General features: G+C 43.5%; 1 protein-coding gene across 1 annotated transcript; it reads left to right on the plus strand.

Moving 5' to 3' along the window:
• The first annotated feature begins 69 nt into the window (after window positions 1-69).
• On the plus strand, window positions 70-15,993 carry GDPGP1 (GDP-D-glucose phosphorylase 1). Its single transcript, XM_089687634.1, has 2 exons — window positions 70-159; window positions 7,638-15,993. Exon 2 carries the CDS (start codon window positions 7,675-7,677, stop codon window positions 8,860-8,862), a length of 1,188 nt encoding a protein of 395 aa, XP_089543760.1. The 5' UTR covers window positions 70-159; window positions 7,638-7,674; the 3' UTR covers window positions 8,863-15,993.
• The last annotated feature ends 3,173 nt before the right edge of the window (window positions 15,994-19,166 follow it).

Raw genomic sequence — 19,166 nt, forward strand, 5'->3', positions numbered from 1 at the left:
TAGAAAAGAAGGTGTGCGTCTGTGAGTGGGTCAGTGATAGTCTTCGGACACCCCTCATGTGCGGTGTTGGTATGTTCCTACGAGGAAGTAGGCAGATGGATGGTATGAATGGTGATCCCATTCCTCCAACTCACTGGTAACTTCCCTCTATAGATACAGGTATTGGTTTATTATTTATGTCATGTATTCCAATATCATAGATGTATTACAGCAGAGCTACACCATATTGCCATCGGTATTGTCCTAGCCCTCCAAATCATTGGATTCAGGTGTTCCAATCACCTCCATGGACACAGGTGTACAAAATCATCACCTAGGCATGCAGACTGCTTCTACAGACATTGGTGAAAGAATGGGTCGCTCTCAGGAGCTCAGTGACTCCAAGTGTGGTCCCGTGATAGGTTGTCACCTGTGCAATAAGTCCATTCGTGACATTTCCTGGTTACTATATATTATTATTATACAGGATTTATATATTATTATTATTATACAGGATTTATATATTATTATTATTATACAGGATTTATATATTATCATTATTATACCATATTTATATATTATTATTATTATACAGGATTTATATATTATTATTATACAGGATTTATATATTATTATTATTATACCAGATTTATATATTATTATTATACAGGATTTATATATTATTATTATTATACCAGATTTATATATTATTATTATACAGGATTTATTTATTATTATTATTATACCATATTTATATATTATTATTATTATACAGGATTTATATATTATTATTATACCAGATTTATTTATTATTATACAGGATTTATATATTATTATACCATATTTATATATTATTATTATTATACAGGATTTATATATTATTATTATACAGGATTTATATAGCACCAACAGTTTGCACAGCGCTGTACAATGTAAGGGAGACAGTACAATTACAATACATTTCAGTACAGAAGGAATAGGAGGGCCCGGCTCGTGGAGCTTACAATCTAAAGGAAGGGGGAGGTGATACAAAAGGTGATAGCTGCGGGGGATGATCTGGTGGAGGTGATTCAAGTACAGTTCTTAGGTGGAGGTGGGGTAGGCTTCCCTGAAGAAGTGAGTTTTCAATGATCGCCTAAAGGCAGACAAGGTGGGGGCTGACCGGACATGCTGTGGTAGGGAATTCCAGAGGATGGGAGATGCTCTCAAGAAGTCCTGAGGCGAGCGTGGGAGGAGGTGACGAGGGAGCTAGAGAGGAGGATATCATGGGAGGAGCGGAGTGGGCGATTTGGCCGATATCTGTGGATGAGGTTGGTGATGTAGCTAAGGTTAGTGTTGCGGATGGCTTTGTAAGCTGTGGTTAGTATTTAGAATTTTATACGTTAGGTTTGTGGAAGCCATTAAAGGGATTGGCAGAGAGGGGCAGCAGTCGCTGATCGGTTGGTAAGGTGTATGAGTCTAGCAGCAGCATTCATAATAGACTGAAGGGGGGATAGCCTGTGTAACGGTAGACCAGTGAGGAGGGAGTTGCAGTAATCGAGGCGGGATATAACCAATACGTGGATTAGTTGTTTTGTGGTCTCATTGGTCAGGAAGGGGCGGATTTTGGAAATGTCCCGGAGGTTGAGGCAGCAGGATTTAGCCAGTGAGTAGATGTGGGGCCCAAAGGAGAGGTCAGAGTCTAGGATTACGCCTAGCACCCTGGCATGAGGAGAAGGACCAATGGTTGTGCTGTTGATCTTAATGGTAAAGTCATGAGTGGGGGATCGGGGAGGAGGAAATATTACAGCTCAGTTTTTGAAAGATTGAGTTTAAGGTAGTGATGTGACATCCATGCTGATATGTTGCTTAGTAGTTTTGTGATACGTCGGGAGATTGAGGGGGTGAGCTGGGGAGTGGAGAGATAGATCTGGGTGTCATCAGCATAGAGGTAGTATTGGAAGCCATGGGGGTTATCAGTTGGCCCAGGGAGGAGGTATAGAGAGAGAAAAGGAGGGGCCCAAGATCAGAACCTTGGGGTACCCCTACAGAAAGAGGAAGCGGAGGAGGAGGATTTATATGTGACACTGAAAGTGCGCTGAAAAAGGTAAGAGGAGAACCAGGAGAGAGCAGAGTCACGGAGGTCGATGGAGTGGAGTTTACTGAGGAGGAGCGGGTGGTCGACTGTGTCAAAGGCAGCGGAAAGGTCAAGGAGTATGAGTATGGAGTAATGACCGTTGGTTTTAGCAGTTAATAGGTCATTAGTGACATTTAGTAAGGCAGTTTCTGTGGAATGTTGTGGGCCGAAGCCAGACTGTCGGGGATCAAGAAGGTTGTGTTCGGTGAGGTAGCAGTTCATTTGGTTGTGAACAAGGCGCTCGAGAAGCTTGGAGGCATACGGGAGCAGGGAGATGGGTCTTAAGTTATTCAAACAGGTGGGGTCCAGCGAGGGTTTTTTTAGAATGGGGGTAACCAGTGCATGCTTGAGTGGGGAGGGAGAGGTGCCCATGGAGAGTGATAGGTTGAAGATGTGGGTTAGAGAGTTTAGGATAGAGCAGGAAGGAGTCCGCAACAGTCGTGAGGGGACAGGATCCAGGGGACAGGTGGTGAAGTGGACCTTGGAAAGGAGATCGGTAACTTCCTTGGAGGTAACAGGGTTGAACGAGGAGAGTGTTGATTTTGGTGTTGGGCCTGGTATATTGATATGTTGTTCATATTCCACGGTGAACTGTTAGTGGGATTATAACAAAGTGGAAGCAACTGGAAACAACAGCAACTCAGCCACTAAGTGGTAGGCCACGTAACATGACAGAGCGGGGTCAGCGCATGCTGAAGTGCACAGTGAGTAGAAGTCACCAACTGTCTGCAGAGTCAATAGCTAAAGACCTCCAAACTTTCAGATTAGCACAACAACAATGCGTAGAGAGCTTCATGGAATGGGTTTCCATGGCTGAGCTGCTGCATCCAAGCCTTATGTCACCAAATGCAATGCAACGCACCAGATGCCGTGGTGTAAAGCACGCCACCACTGGACTCTAGAGCAGTGGAGACGTGTTCTCTGGAGTGATGAATCACACTTCTCTGTCTGGCAATCTGATGGATATGTCTGAGTTTGGCAGTTGCCAGGAGTAGGGTACTTGTCTGACTGCATTGTACCAAGTGTAAAGTTTGGTGGAGGGGGGATTATGGTGTGGGGTTGTTTTTCAGGGGTTGGGCTCGGCCCCCTAGTTCCAGTGAAGGGAACTCTTAAGGTGTCACCATACCAAGACATTTTGGACAATTTGATGCTCCCAACTTTGTGGGAACAGTTTGGGGATGGCCCCTTCCTGTCCCAACATGACTGTGCACCAATGCACAAAGCAAGGTCCATAAAGACATGGATGAGCGAGTTTTGGGTGGAGGAACTTGACTGGCCTACACAGAATCCTGACCTCAACCCCATAGAACACCTTTGGGATGAATTAGAGCAGAGAATGCGAGCCAGGCCTTCTTGTCTGACATCAGTACCTGACCTCACAAATGTGCTTCTGGAAAAATGGTCAAACCTTCCCATAGACACCCTCCTAAACCTTGTGGCCTGCCTTCCCAGAAGAGTTGAAGCTGTTATAGCTGCAAAGGGCGGGGCCAACCCAATATTGAACCCTACGGACTAAGACTAGTGTATGTCAGTATACAGTAGAGACTGGTACCATCTGAAAATGCTATGTGTCTGCCTGTCAGTAAGACAAATGAGATCTACAGTGCATTCAGAAAGTATTCAGACCCCCTTCACTTCTTTTCAATGTTGTTATGTTGTAGCTTGCTACTACAGTTGTTTAAATTCATTTTTTTCTCATTATACACTGAGTACTCCATAATGACAAAGTGAAAACAGAATTTTAAAAATGTTTTCATATGTATGAAAAAGGAAAAACTGAAATATCACATTGGCATAAGTGTTCAGACCCTCTGTAACAACATTTGACATTTAGCTCAGGTGCCTCCTATTTCTCTTGATCATTGCTGAGATGTTTCTACACCTTTATTGGAGTCCACCTGTGGTAAATTAAATTGATTGGACATGATTCAGAAAGGCACACATCTCTATAAAAGGCCTCACAGCGCACAATGCATACTGTATCAGAGAAAATGCCATGAGGGCAAAGGAACTGCCTGCAGAGCTCAGAGACAGGATTATTGCAAGGCACAGATCTGGGGAAGGCTACACAAAAAATCTGTTGCATTGAAGGTTCCCAAGAGCAAAGTGGCCTCCATAATTCTCAAAAGGAAGAAGTTTGGCACAACCAGGACTCTTCCAAGAGCTGATCGTCTAGCCAAACGGAGCAATCTCAGGAGACGGGCCTTAGTAAGAGAGGTGACCAAGAACACGATGGTCAGCCTGAGCTCCATAGATCCTGAGTGGAGATGGGGCAAAGGTTCAGAAGGACAGCCATCACTGCAGCCCACCACTGATCTGGGCTTTATGGCAGAGTGGCTAGACAGATGCCTCTCCTCAGTGCAGAACACATGAAAGCCCGCTTGGAGTTTGCAAAAAAAAGTACCTGAAGGCCTCTCAGCTGGCTTTCATGTGTTTTGACACATGCATATGACAGCACAATCTCTTTCTCAGCCAATCAGAGGAAGCCTTGGATACATTCTTATGCAGGCCATAGATGGGGAGAAAACCGGCCGATTTTTCTTTAAAAAAACGAAAAATCGGTCGTTCAATCGGCCGAAGTTACCAGGAACGGTAAAAAAAATCGGCCGATTTTCATCCCGTCTACAGCCGGCAAAAAGTGTCTCTGCAGAGAGCTCTGCTATTTCTTTGACAGTTCTTTGACATTTATAGCGGCTGCAACATTGTATCTATTTGTATCCATTTCGGATACAGATGTTTTTATTCGGAAACAAATAGATACATTGTTGCAGCCGCTATAAATGTCAAAGAACTGTGAAAGAAATAGGGGAGCTCTCTGCAGGGACACTTTTTGCCAGACTGGAATTCCTCTTCCTCATCCTCTTCTTCTTCTTCTTCTTCCTCTTCTTCTTCTTCCTCTTCTTCTTCATCCTCTTCTTCTTTTTCTTCTTCATCCACTTCTTCTTCTTTTTCTTCTTCTTTTTGTCTTCCTCTTGCAGGTCACTGCTCATGCGCAGATTTTCTATCGGTAAAAAGATCGGCCGATTTTTTTCAAACTTTACTGATAAAAAAAATCTGCCAAAATACCAAAAAACTGCCGACCTACTAACCCAGTAACGATCCGAAAATCGGCAGATTTTATTTTCGGCCGAAAAATCGGCCGATTTTCGACCCATCTATGGCCTGCATTAGAATACACCGCTTCCCATGAATGGCTGAGCAGCACTCAGACTGGCTCTATTTTGATCCGAGAGCAGGATGAGCAGTCCTCATCTCACTGCCAGAACACAGGGATATATACTGTATGTGGCTGAGATTATATACAGTTAGTACAGGTCACCCAGCAAGCACACCTGTTAGTGCAGTAAATCATTTGTTTGGGCCAGCTTGACCCAAACAAACTATTTAAAGCAGTAGTTTCCAAACTGCAGCCCAGGGGCTGGATGTGGCCCTTTGCTTGCTTTTATCTGGCCCTTAGAGCATTAATTCCCCCACTGTCAGCAACAGTGAGCATAATTCCACTGACACCAGCTATGGGGGTCTATTCCTCCTTTAATACCAAAAATGGGGCATTGTTTACTTCCACTGACACCAGGACATTGGCCATAGTCTGGCCCCCATGAAGTTTGTAAACGTGTCCTTTGTTTAGAAAGTTTGAAGACCCTTGACTTAAAAGATAAGTTTACCTTTGCAGAAAAATAATGCATGCATATATTTTTGCAGAAAAAAATGTGCATGCATTATTTTTGCCTGCTGGAACCATGCCTATCATTGCACCCCTGATCTGTGGATCAGGGTGCAATGTCTGGCTTCTGCAAAAAAATCCCTGCAGCTTTCTGCCTGTACCTCCATATTGGCTGTCAGTTTGTAAGCTGCTTATGAATGAACTACAAGAGTGGTCATCAGTAACCCCACAGTCCATTCAGAACTACAAGTCATCTGCCGCGGTGGCTGGCAGTTCTTCATTCACAGGAAACTATGAATGAAGAGGTTGTGTGGACAGAGCCCCGCATGGCTGTTCTATTTTCAAAAAGTGACAATGGGTGTGGAGAGAATATTCTCTGCCCGCTGTCAGACTGAGAGGGGAATCCGGGCGTCTAGAGCTGGAACATGTTGCATGTTCCAAAAGGTGAACTTATTCTTTAAATGTGGAGTTAGGCTTTAACAATAATCTGCTCCCTAATCAAAAACATGATATACTAATAATCTTTTTGTATTGCTTCCTTGGGCTCCCTGGCGGATCTACGTAATTTCATGTATAGGGGACCGAGCCTACGCGCACTACATGGAGGGTTTGGGTGGTGGCCCGACATCGTTTTGTGTTGCCTGGTCAATGGTCTCCGGCTCAACCACTCTGGGGTAACCCTTCTCTCCCTCAATTCTGTACCGTTCCTGACCCTCTAATTTGGGGATATATGGGGTTAAGACCTTGGCTGATATTATGCCACAGGGGGCTCTTCTACCCTTTTCTCTGCTTTCAATTACTTTTAGAATGCCGCCTCATATGTTCTTTAGGTACTTCCAACTGAGACACGCTGCGAGGGCTCAATTTGGCCGGACTCCTCCCCTCTTCCAGACTGATACGGTTGAGGAACTGGTGTCCTCACCGGTTTTGGCAAAGCCTCTCTCGGCTCTATATGGGGCGCTTCTTCATGTTCAATCTCCTAAGCTTGAGCGTGTGTGGGACCGCTGGCGGATTGATATTCTGACATTGGACAGGGAGGACTGTCTGGAAAAGGGTCCAAAGTTGGTCATCTCTTCCAGAGATAAAATGATTCTAGTCAAATTACTTCATAGAGTCTATTATACCCCTCAGGTTTCATGCAATTTACCCTGCCCGGGACCCTGTCTGTCCCTGTTATCGTTTGAAGCCGGGGTCCTTTTTTCATATGTTTTGGTCATGCCCCATAATTTTGGCCTATTGGTCTGAGATTTTTGCTGAAATTAACCTCAGGTTGCACTTGACATTACCTCTCTCGCCAGAGTTGTCCCTATTGGGCATTCATGAGGACGAAAGGCGGTCCCATCACGCTAAGCTTCTTATATCTTACCTTCTGTTTTATGCTAAAAAAGAGATCTTGATTAAGTGGACTTTCCCAGCCCCTCCGGAGTTATCGGCTTGGGAGGCGCAAGTGGACGCTGCTTTACCATGTATAGACTTACATACATTAATCAGGGTTGTCCTTGGAAGTATGACAAGGTGTGGGCTCCATGGTTAGCTGGGTAGTGCCTTTTCTCCTCTTCCTCTGTATCCCCCTTCCCCCCTCTCTTTTCCCTTTTTCCCTTTTTCTCTTTTTTTTTTCTTTGTAGGGATTTGCCATTGCTTTTGGTTGTGTGTGTTCTGTACAATGCTCATGTGTGACATCCTACTTGAATTTATTTCCTTTTCAGTGTTACAATATATGGATGAACAGTGTCTATTTATTTTTTTTCTCTATTTCATTCTGCTGTGGATTGTGTTTTTGTATTGCATCATGTTGTTTTTGTACCAATGTGGTATTGTCTGTTTTGGTCAATAAAACACTCCGTTGATGTTAAAAAAAATATATTTTTCTATTAATAGACATTAAAAGCACGGTTACAGAGGAAGATTTCTAAACATGGAGCTAAAAGGCAACTCTGGTCTTAATGGAACAGCCGTGGAAGAATACGAATATTCGGATGCAGATTTTATCATCCCAGGCATCACTTGGCAGAAAAGAAGAGAATATACAGACAATCAAGATTTCCTTTCTGCGTTTGATAAAGCCATGAGAATTAAATGGGCCGACAAAATGGAGCAAGGGCTCTTCCGCTACCCGCTGTGGAGCTTGCAGACAAGGATCCTGCCTGGGAGAGTGAAATATGTTGCACAGCTGAACATCGAGAGAGGTATTGAGCGGAGGAAACCTCAGGACATTAGAAGTATCAAAGAGAAATTCAATTCTGGCCGATTTAACTTTAGTAAAATTAATTCAGAGGAAATTTTGTTTGAAATGGTCAGATCACCTCCAGGAAAGGCTGCTGAATTTGAAAGGCTACAGATTAATCATGTAGTACCGAATAGGTCTGTAGATTCCATGATGATTAAAGGACAGCATAGCCGAACTCTTGTTGTGATTAATGTCAGCCCCCTGGAGTTTGGCCATGTCTTATTTATTCCAGAACCATCTCTTTGTTTGAATCAAATCCTGATTCCAGATCTAGCACTGTTTGGGATGGAGTCCATACTTCTTAGCAGCCACCCTGGGTTCAGAGTTGGCTTTAACAGCCTGGGTGGGTTTGCATCAGTAAACCATTTGCACTTACATGGGTTTTACCTGGATGAGGAGCTTCTGATAGAATCAGCATCCTGCAAGCCCTTGTGTCGTGATATAAACTTCTACCTCCTGGCTGACTTCCCTGCTCCTGGCTTCTGCTTCTACACAGATGGGACAGACTTGGCATCTCTAGCTCAGGGACTATGCAGAGCTACGGACTACTTTGTGGATAGAAATATTGCACATAATATCTTTATAACCAGAGGTTGTGACCCGGGGCATGCAGGGTGTACGGAGTCAAGAGAGGGGATCCGTGTGATTATCTGGGCAAGAAAGTCCTGTTTTGGCTCCAAGGAGGAATCGGCATTTAATGTTGCACTTTGTGAACTGGCAGGGCACCTACCATTTAAAAACCAAGAAGACTTTAATAATATGACAGAAGAGTCTGTTATTGGCATCATTAAAGAGTATCTCTTCTCAGATGAGGAGTTCACAATTTTATCTATGGAATTAGCAGAACATTTAATATCCCGAACTTTATCATTATGAAGAGAAGTATCGCTTGAAATGTTAGAATTTGTTTCTGGTGTTCTGGAGTCTGGTTTATAATGGATATACTTACTTTTTTGTTTATAAAATGTTATAGGGTAAGTTCACCTTTTTGTATGAAAATATTAACAGGTGAACTAACACCAGATATCCTGGCCACTCCTCCAGAGTCTGCTGCACATAGCAACCGTGAGGCTCTGTGCTGCCGGTGGTGCGGATTGTACGCTGCAATACACAGCCCTGGAAATTGTATCCATCATAATGCTCGCAATGGAAAACAATCATTGGTCAGCATGACTGCACTGACCAATAAGAAGTGCTGCTTCTTCTGAGACACCTTATCAGAAGAAGTAGAAGCCTTAGATGCTGTAATAAAAAATGTTGGGTGCAATAACTAAAAGCAAGTCATATACACGCACACCATCAACATGTAGTCATGCAGGTACCTTTTAATCAACATTTAAACCATTACATATTCTACGCATGTGAAAGACCATCTACCAAATGAACACCTGCCCTGGCACATCATAACATTCACCCAGCACTCCAAGAAATAACAGAATCCAACGGCAATATTCTTGCACTGTGAAAACCTCCACTTTTATTATCACACGACACACAGGAGGATATATCTTATAGTCATCACAATCTGCATAATAACACACACCAGTAATAATGGGAGCATTACAGCATGAAGTAGACACATCATTTGACAGCGTCACAGCATAGAATTAATACATTACCAAAGCTATGTTAGAAGCAGGAAGGAACAAATCCCACCAGAACCAAACTACCCCAGGGGTCACAGAGAAGCCGTAGGCGCGACCAGTCGATGAGCCCATATAGCCTTGGCAAAAATCCCAGCGTCAGAGCGTCCTCTAGCCACTAAGGGGAGGGGGGCTTCTACTGGTCTTGCCCGGACCTCCGCCTTTTCTGGAAGCTGTCCAATAGTGGGTGGCAGCACCCCCACCACAGGAGGAGCTATCAGAAGGGTTCCCCAAGGATAACAGAGTCACGTTTAACCACCATATTCGTTATCTGAAAAGTCACACTTTTGCTTCTTATCTACCCCAAAACCTCTTTTCATCTCCCCAGACTTAAGGATTTCTAATTTAGACATCTTTAAACAGGTTTTTATCTCCTAATGTGAGGTTACTAGATGTCATAAACACGTTTCTTTCCATAAACAAGTTTTTGTCTTGTTCTCAGCAGAGTATCTTGTGACTTTGTTCCTTTGGCCTAGAGAAATGATACATCAGTCACCTCTCATGCCCCTGGCATTTGGGCAACAATGCTTTATTGTAAATATTTCCTAAGAAGCAAAGGGTCCAAGGCCAACACATTTCACAGGCATTACAGATGCGCTTTTTTTTCATCAACACAGTCACGTGGCTGTGATGATCAATGAGTGCTTGCATTTGCAAGCATTATGATAGAGAGTCACTCTAGGTTTGTGTATTATGATGTGCAGACCGCTACACTGGCAGCACGGGGCACCACGGCCACTATGTGAAGCAGGATCCAGAGGGGTGCTTAGGATAATTGGAGCTAGTTCACCTTTTCAGTTATTATGAAAAAGTGAACCTACCCTTTAAAACTGGACTCCAGACAATTAAAAATACAGATGAAATATGTATAAGGGAGAGTTTTACCTGTCAAAGAATTTGTATTTATGAACATCCAGTTCTGAGATTTACACATCACAGTCAGGTGTTTAAGAATACTGCAGTGTCCCCTCTCTATCTCCAGCATTCAAACTGGACAGTGAAAGAGCAGCAGAATGATGAGATCATCCATCTACTCACTCTGCTCTCTTCTCCTTGTCAATGTATTTTCATGCAGCATACCTAATTGTCGCCAAGCCCTGACTCTTCTTCTCTTCTGCTGTATAATGGATTCCAAAAGGGCAATGCCAAGTCAGTTTCAGGGACTTGCACTAGTTGTATAAAAAGAAAGTATATTTAATGATTTAATAATTAATACCTAAGTGCGTTATTTACCTGCCTTGATGTCACCTTTTAACATCAAATTAAAGAGAACCAGTGAATTTCTTAATTTTAGTTTCTTATGTACCCAGGCACATCTGGTCTGTCTTCATGCCCGATAAGTGCCTGAGAGGGACGGTAAACTTTCAGCTCCATGTATTCATATGACAAGATTTAAAGTGTTACTAAACCCAGGACCCTGCATTCACTATATCTGGTCTCCCACAGTACACAGAACAAAGAAATGCAATTATTTTAGTAAATATAAACTGCTAAATACATTTTCTCATCAGCAGTTAGAGCAGTCTTGTGACTTCTATCAGTGTCCAGCAGAGCACTGGTTAAAGCTTGTAGGAGGAGTTTTCATTCTCCCCTATGAGGCTGCAGGATGCCTCACCCTCTGCCTGGACAGTGCTGATTGGCCCTGTGCTGATCACATGCACTCTCCCAAGAAAGAAATAAACTCTCTAGCAATACACACCAAACTGAGCATGTGCAGGCTTGCCCCCAATGCTCTGTTCTATCAGCAGATGGATTGGGGACAGTAGAAGGGGAGGATCAGAGAAGACCGGATCAAACATCCTTTTTACACAATGCAGAGGATTAACCACAGTTAGTTCCACAGTGAGTATAACAAGCATGCTTTACTGCATATACAGACTGATTTTACTGTTGTGGGTTTAGTAACACTTTAACTTCATTCTGTTTCTGCTGTTCTGATGTCACTGGCTGTCCATTGAGTTATTCAGTCCAAAAAGCAGTACGGGACAATCTATCCCTGAAATCTGCTTCATTTCCATGTTTCTACCGTATACTTGCGCTGCTGGGCATTGGAGGGGAAGAACATGGTGTGGGCTGTGCCGGAGTACACAGAAGGCTAGGCCTGTGCTCTGCATGTTAGTGGGAATGAAATACTACATTTATGAATACAACTAAAAACAAGTGTTTAGGATGACATTGAGGAAAATACCCAGCATTCTGGAAATTGCTACCTGTTTGGAGCAAAAATCATCTGATCTGCCAGCAACACATACACCTTAAAGTGGAACTAAAGTCCAAAGAATACTCCTCTCCATTTCAGCAATGTGTCCGTTGGATTCCCTCGCTGTTAACTTACATCTTCTCCCCAGACTTTTCCTTGGTGCCAGGTTTTTTGGCCTTTTGATTTTCGGCGAAGATGACATGACTCTGTTCCGGCGATTAAACTATTGGATCCCTCGCTGCCCTTTTTTTGCCCCGGGCTTCTTCCAAGTGCTGGATTTTTGGCCTCTTGATTGGCATGAGATGACTTCTGCACATGCAACACGGGAGTCACTCATCCCGGCACACAGGCAGTACCGAAATGTATGCTGAGCTGCAATTACTTTTTGTAAACGTAACATAATACACATTTTTTGTACAGTAAAAACAGGTGAGGTTCCGCCGAGTAAACAGATACCAAACATGTCAGGACTCAAAATTGCGAATGCCTGCGAAATGGAAAAAATATGCTACCTAAAAACTTCAATAGGCGAGGCTTTAGCCCTCATGCATACTTGACATTTTGATAACACTGGTAACGTTAGCTGTGTAAAGTCATGTTAAAAACATGAGTTTTTCAGCTTTTTTAACGTTTTTGCATTAGCATTTAGCAGCGTTTTTCCGCGATTAGCGGTGTTTTTTAGCTTTTTGTTTGGGGAAAAAAAGTCCAAAAATGCTGGTTTGCTGCGTTTTACCACGTTTTGGGGTTTTTTTTCCAGCCACAAAATGTTGATTATAGTCTGTGTGCATGGACACATAGGATAACATGCTGGGGGGTTTACTAGCTGTAGAAAAAAATGTCAAAAGCCAAAAACAGCCGCTGTAAAAACGTCAAGTGTACATGAGGGCTTAAAGTGTTACTAAACCCACAACAGTAAAATCAGTCTGTATATGCAGTAAAGCATGCTTGTTATACTCACCATGGAATCTAAGTGGTTAATCTGCTACATTGTATAAAAAGGCTGTTTGATCCTGTCTTCTCTAATCCTCCCCTTCTTCTAGTGTCCCCCTCTTATCTCCTGATAAGACATATGGTGTGGAGACTCTCTGCACATGCTCAGTTTGGTGTGTATTGCTAGAGAGATTATTTTTTTTTTCTTGGGAGGGTCCATGTGATCAGCACAGGGCCAATCAGCACTGTCCAGACAGAGGTCAGGGGTTTTGCATCCTCCTAGAGCAAAAAGAAAACTCCTCCTACAAGCTGTAACCAATGCTCACCTGGACACTGATAGAATTCACAAGACTGCTCTAACTGCTGATGAGAAAATTTATTTAGCAGTTTATATTTACTAAAATAATTGCATTTCCATGTTGTGTGTACTGTGGGAGACCAGATATAGTGAATGCAGGGACCAGGGAGACCAGATATAGTGAATGCAGGATCCGAGGGGACCAGCAGATATAGTGAATGCAGGGTCCGGGGAGACCAGATATAATGAATGCAGGGTCCAGGGAGACCAGATATAGGGAGTGCAGGGTCCGGGGAGTCCGGATATAGTGAGTGCAGGGTCCGGGGAGTCCGGAAATAGTGAATGCAGGGTCCGGGGAGACCAGATATAGTGAATGCAAGGTCCAGGGAGACCGGATATAGTGACTGCAGGGTCCGGGGAGACCGGATATAGGGAGTGCAGGGTCTGGGGAGACCGGATATAGTGAATGCAGGGTCCTGGGAGACCAGATATAGGGAGTGCAGGGTCCGGGGAGACCGGATATAGTGAATGCAGGGTCCTGGGAGACCAGATATAGTGAATGCAGGGTCCAGGGAGACCAGATATAGTGAATGCAGGGTCTGGGGAGAACAGATATAGTGAATGCAGGGTCCTGGGAGACCAGATATAGTGAATGCAGGGTCCGGGGAGACCAGATATAGTGAGTGCAGGGTCCGGGGAGACCAGATATAGTGAATGCAGGGTCCTGGGTTTAGTAACACTTTGTAACACCATGAATTATTATCCTAGAATTACTGCTCTCTCTCTCTCTCTCTTTTGCAGCGATACCTCACATGTGGCATGGGAGGATGGGGCCTTTTTCATTTCTTTCTAAAATTATTTTTATTTATTTTATTACAATTTAATTTTTAATAGTTATCTATTTATTTTTTACGTTTAACTTTATCGCTATCACAAGGGAGCTAACAAGTTGAGGTGGGGGGGGCGTCACACATTTTCAGTACTGTAAAGTGATGACTTCTACATGACAGCCGATCACCAGCTGGAAAACAAATAATACCAAGATCATGGCTGGAACAGATGTGAGCTTATTTAATCCTTTGAATACCAGGATGTTTATAATAGTACCAGGGTAATCAAGGGGTTAAGGCTGATTTCTGGGTTTAAACCTATCCAGCCCCCCACACACACACACACACACACTAATATTTTCCCAGAGATGAGTTTCAATTATTAGGAATTTTTAAAATGCTGATTTGCCTTTTATTAAAGATGAACTCCGGCCTTCCCTTCAGTCTTGCACAGTTGTATAGGTTCCTCTCCTGCTTAGTCTAGGTTCACATCTAAGCGTTTTCTGCAACATTTTGCAGAAACGCACAGCAGTCCGTGTAACATGATTTCCTGTGGGACACGTTCACATCTCAGCGTTTTCACCCGGTGCGATTTATGGAACGCAAAGGTCATACAAAATGTATGGCGGAAGTCGCACCGCACGGACATTGCATGTAATTCGCACAGGAATCGCGCCACGTTCCTGTGCAAATGAAATGCGGTGTCCCGCACCGCATTAGTGTGAACTCAATCTGAATGTATGATTCTTCCTGGGCCATAGAAAGGTCTCTTTCCTGAGCCATGCAACAGACACATTTTAAAATGTATATTTCGGAAAAATTAACAATCAAGATGTGGAAAGGCTTTTAAATTCCCCAAGCTCCCTTGTGTGATGTAAAGCTTCAAAGATCACATGGTATTTGGCTACCAGGATCTTTGTGGGTATTTCATGTCGGAGACCCAGGGATGTTCAATTCATATCGCCCAACGCCTGGGAAATGTAGTTCCGGATGCCAGGCAAGTAGTTTTTTTTGCCTTTAGCCCTGCTGCGGGCAAGCAGCAGGGCTCACCTGTCAGGTGGAAGCATTCGGGCGGCAGCGCTGCCGCCCAACTGCTTACACACAGCCCACAGTACCAGCTGCCGTCCCCCTGCCAGCTATATATCCTGGGCTCCACTTGCCCATCTGTGGGCCCGAGACTGGTTCAGTGGGTGCCGGCGGTATGCCGGTAAAGAGGAGGGAAGAGAGTGGACACATCCGCTCCCTCTCCTTGTCCTGACCTGGAAGTGATGTGACAGATTCCCGGCCATCGAGGCCAGGAAAGAATGTAATGCAGTGCGATGTGCACTGCATTACATTCAGTGTAGTACAGGGGAAACATGCAGGGTCCTTTAGACCCTGGATGTCTCAAAAAAGAGAACCTGTCACCAAAAAAATCATCACATAGGGACTTTTTGTCCCCCGTGTGATTAAAAAAAAAAAAAGTTAAGTAAAAAAATGTTTTAGTTATTTTAAAAAAATATAAGCTACACCCTAGCATATAATACATGCAAAAAATTTTTCAAGGCTCCCCACCCCCACATATGTACGCATGTACGAACGTAAAAGCACACGCTGGGGCATCTACACATTATTATTATTATACAGGATTTATATAGCGCCAACAGTTTGCTCAGCACTTTACAATATAACTGGAGACAATACAGCAACAATACAGTTTAATACAAGAGGGATAGGAGGGCCCTGCTCCTTGGAGCTTACAATCAGATGAAAACGATTGCGATACATGTTACATATCGCCGCGCACGCCAGAATGAGAGTAATAATTCTAGCACCAGACCTCCTCTGTAAGGCTAAACTGATGACCTATAAGGGGCTTTAAAAGCTTCACCTATAGAAAATATAGGGTACTGAAGTTTGTTTCTGTTTCACGAGCGCATGCAAATTTAAGGTTTTGCATGTTGGATATCTATTTACTCGATGCAACCTCGTCTTTTATATTTTACAAAAAAATTGGATAATTTATTGCTTTTTGTGCCCTAAAATTAACTTAAGTGTATTGTTTATTGAAATTTCCTAGACATTTGTGATAATATTGTGTGACATAATAAATTGGAACTACCACTATTTTATTCTCTAGGGTCTCTGATTTCAGAAAATATATCATGTTTTGGAGTTTTGTGTAACCTTCAGGCCTTAAATGATTTTTTAACTGGTTTAGCGCTGCCCCATAGCAGATATTCTGTTACAGGGCGGCAGCTGTGCACCAAATTACATATATATATGTCACTTTGCATTTCCTGGTCGGGGGTGCGTGCGCAAGCCCTACCCGCGCCACCATTCACAGCTGCGGCTGTCAATCGCCGGGTCCCAGCCGGTGATTACTCGCCGGCGCCCGGTGATTGCTGAGCATCTCTGACGGGGGAGAGAACTGTATGTAAACAAAACAGTTCTCTCCCCTGTCAGCTCCTGCACACGACTTCTTTCGCATTGTCATTATGGGGTATTGTTTGTAGAATGTTGAGTAAAAAAATAAATTTAATCCATTTTGGAATAAGGCTGTAACATAACAAAATGTGGCAAAAGTTAAGCGTTGTGAACACTTTCTGGATGCACTGTACAGTGGGTCCATGGAGAACAAATGTAGCCACCCTTACACAGGGGTCAAACTGGTGGCCCTCCATCTGTTGCCAAACTACAAGTCCCATGAGGCATTGCAAGATTGACTGTTACAAGCATGACTCCCAAAGGCAGAGACATGATGGGACTTGGAGTTTCGCAACAGCTGGAGGGCCGCCAGTTTGACACCCCTCAGATTACAGCAGTGAACTAAAAAAAAAGGAATTTGGAGACTGAGAGCAATAGGAGGGACTTTGAGTTAAGAATACATACCCGAATAGATTATAATTTTATTAAATCAGAGTTTAATTGCGTGTAAAAATAGGGTATGCTAGAAGAAATGCTTCCTAAATATATATAGTACTTATTTTTTTATTATTTCAGGTACTTATATAGTGCTGTCGATTTATGCAGCGCTTTACATATATATTGTACATTCACATCAGTCCCTAACCCTCAAGGGGTGTACAGTCTAAGGTCCCTAACTCACATTCATACATACACATACTAGGGACAATTTAGACAGGAGCCAAGTCACCTACCAGCATGTCTTTGGGAGTGTGGGAGGAAACCAGAATACCCAGTGGAAACCCACGCAGGCACAGGGAGAACATGCCAACTCCAGGCAGGTGGTTCCTGTGATTGGGATTCAAACCAATGACCCTAGTACTGCCTGGCGGAAGTGATAACCATTTAGCCACTGTGCTGCCCGATGATTTTAAAATTTAACAACACTGTCTAAATGATGTTTTTTACATTGTATTTTATTAGATTTTTTTGGGGTTTCATTTGGCACCTTTAAAATCCCGTCTTTTTATGCTATATATATATGTGATTATACGAAATATCAGCTGTATGTGCATTTGCTGTAATAGTGTCTCTTTAAGCCATGGCAAGTTGCTGTGTACAGACTGTCCTTCTGTCTGTGTGTGCTCAGTGCTTCAAGGTACAAAGCCTCAGTATGTGAAGTGACTTGTTCCTTGTTTTAAAATACAGGTTTTTCTGTTTATTCCAGACACCCCCGGAGTTTTATCACCATGAAAGGCGATCCCTCCAGTTCTGTGGAAGTAAATATCATGGAGTTCAATTCAGACAGGATCCAGTTAACCTACCAGCATGTCTTTGGAGTGTGGGAGGAAACTAGAGTACCCAGAGGAAACCCACACAGGCACAGGGAGAACATGCAAACTCCAGGCAGGTGGTGCCATGGTTGGGATTCAAACCAATGACCCTACTACTGCCAGGCGGAAGTGCTAACCATTTAGCCACTGCGCTATCTCTCTCTCTCTCTCTCTATCCTTTCAGTCGTATCCAATCCTTGGCGATTGCATGGACCGTCACTCGTAAGCAACTTTTTACATGAATTCTCTTAGCAATTGTTTTACAGGGTAGGTTGCCAGGTCTTTCCCCAACCCCTACCATGCAGGAGATCCCGCATGGCCAGGGATGAAACTAGGACAATTTAGACAGGAGCCAATTAACCTACCAGCATGTCTTTGGAGTGTGGGAGGAAACAAGAGTACCCAGAGGAAACCCACACAGGCACCGGGAGAACATGCAAACTCCAGGCAGGTGGTGCCATGGTTGGGATTCAAACCAATGACCCTAGTACTGCCAGTGCTAACCATTTAGCCACTGTTCTATAGTATGGATATAATTCCACACATATGGTTTTTAATTAACAGAATTCCAATATGAATGGCTTGATTGGGTCTTGCCTCAATAAAGGTTTTTCAGTCTTCATGTGTAATTGTTTGAGATGTTAAAGCAGAACTAAAGGTGACCCCTGGCCAGGTTTTTTTTTTTTTCTTTATTGCCATCTGTGTCTTACTGAGGAGATTTCCCTTCACTTTCTGTTCCACAGGCAAAACAGGAAAAGCAAGGTAATCCCTACAATGGGAGGGAATCCCTGGTTGTCACCAGGACTAGTGTCCCCATTGGATAATTTCCCCTCTCTTCCTGTTCTGGTGACAACCCAACATTTGTGATTTTCTTTTACTTTCGGTGATAATGGTAAACAGGACAAATAGGGTGAATCTCTCTAAGGGGGGAAGATGGCAATAAAACCTGACAGGTGTTCTAACCCCTCTCCACTCTGTGCAAAATGCTGTATCCTCCTCTCACACAATTAGGGCACCTTCACACCAGCAACAGTGTAAGAACGCAGCTGGCAGTGCACGATGCAAAGACAGTAGTGCCAATGCGCTGATCCTGGTGCACTGCACTGTTTGATCAAAATGGCACAAAGTGACATTTTATTAACCACTTAAGGACCGCCCGCAATGTACTGCAGATGGGCGGTCCGCACAGGCACAGTGACAGACAGTCAATGGCCTCTTCCGGGTATATGGCACACCCCTGCCCTCCGCCTCCCAGTGATTGTACACAGCGGGAGTTTGTCTGCGTCCAATCACAGCCCAGAGCCCTGTGTTGACAATCAACTCAGGGTCTATAGAGAGGGAAAAATCTCTTTGTTTCTTCTCCGTGCAAAGCAGGGAGAAGGAACAAAGATTTTAGTAAAAGCAGCACATATTACACACATTGACACTTGATAGGCACACATAACCCCTAATGACCCGGTACATTTTGGCCTACATTTATGAAGAAATTAGATTTTTACATTTGTATTGGATATGTTTTACAGCAGAAAGTAAAAATATTGGTGTTTTCTGTTTTTTTTT

The sequence above is a fragment of the Staurois parvus genome, unplaced genomic scaffold (genome assembly GCF_062004578.1).
Source record: "Staurois parvus isolate SC_StPar_1 unplaced genomic scaffold, SC_StPar_1.0 ptg000432l, whole genome shotgun sequence".
Taxonomy (NCBI): domain Eukaryota; kingdom Metazoa; phylum Chordata; class Amphibia; order Anura; family Ranidae; genus Staurois; species Staurois parvus.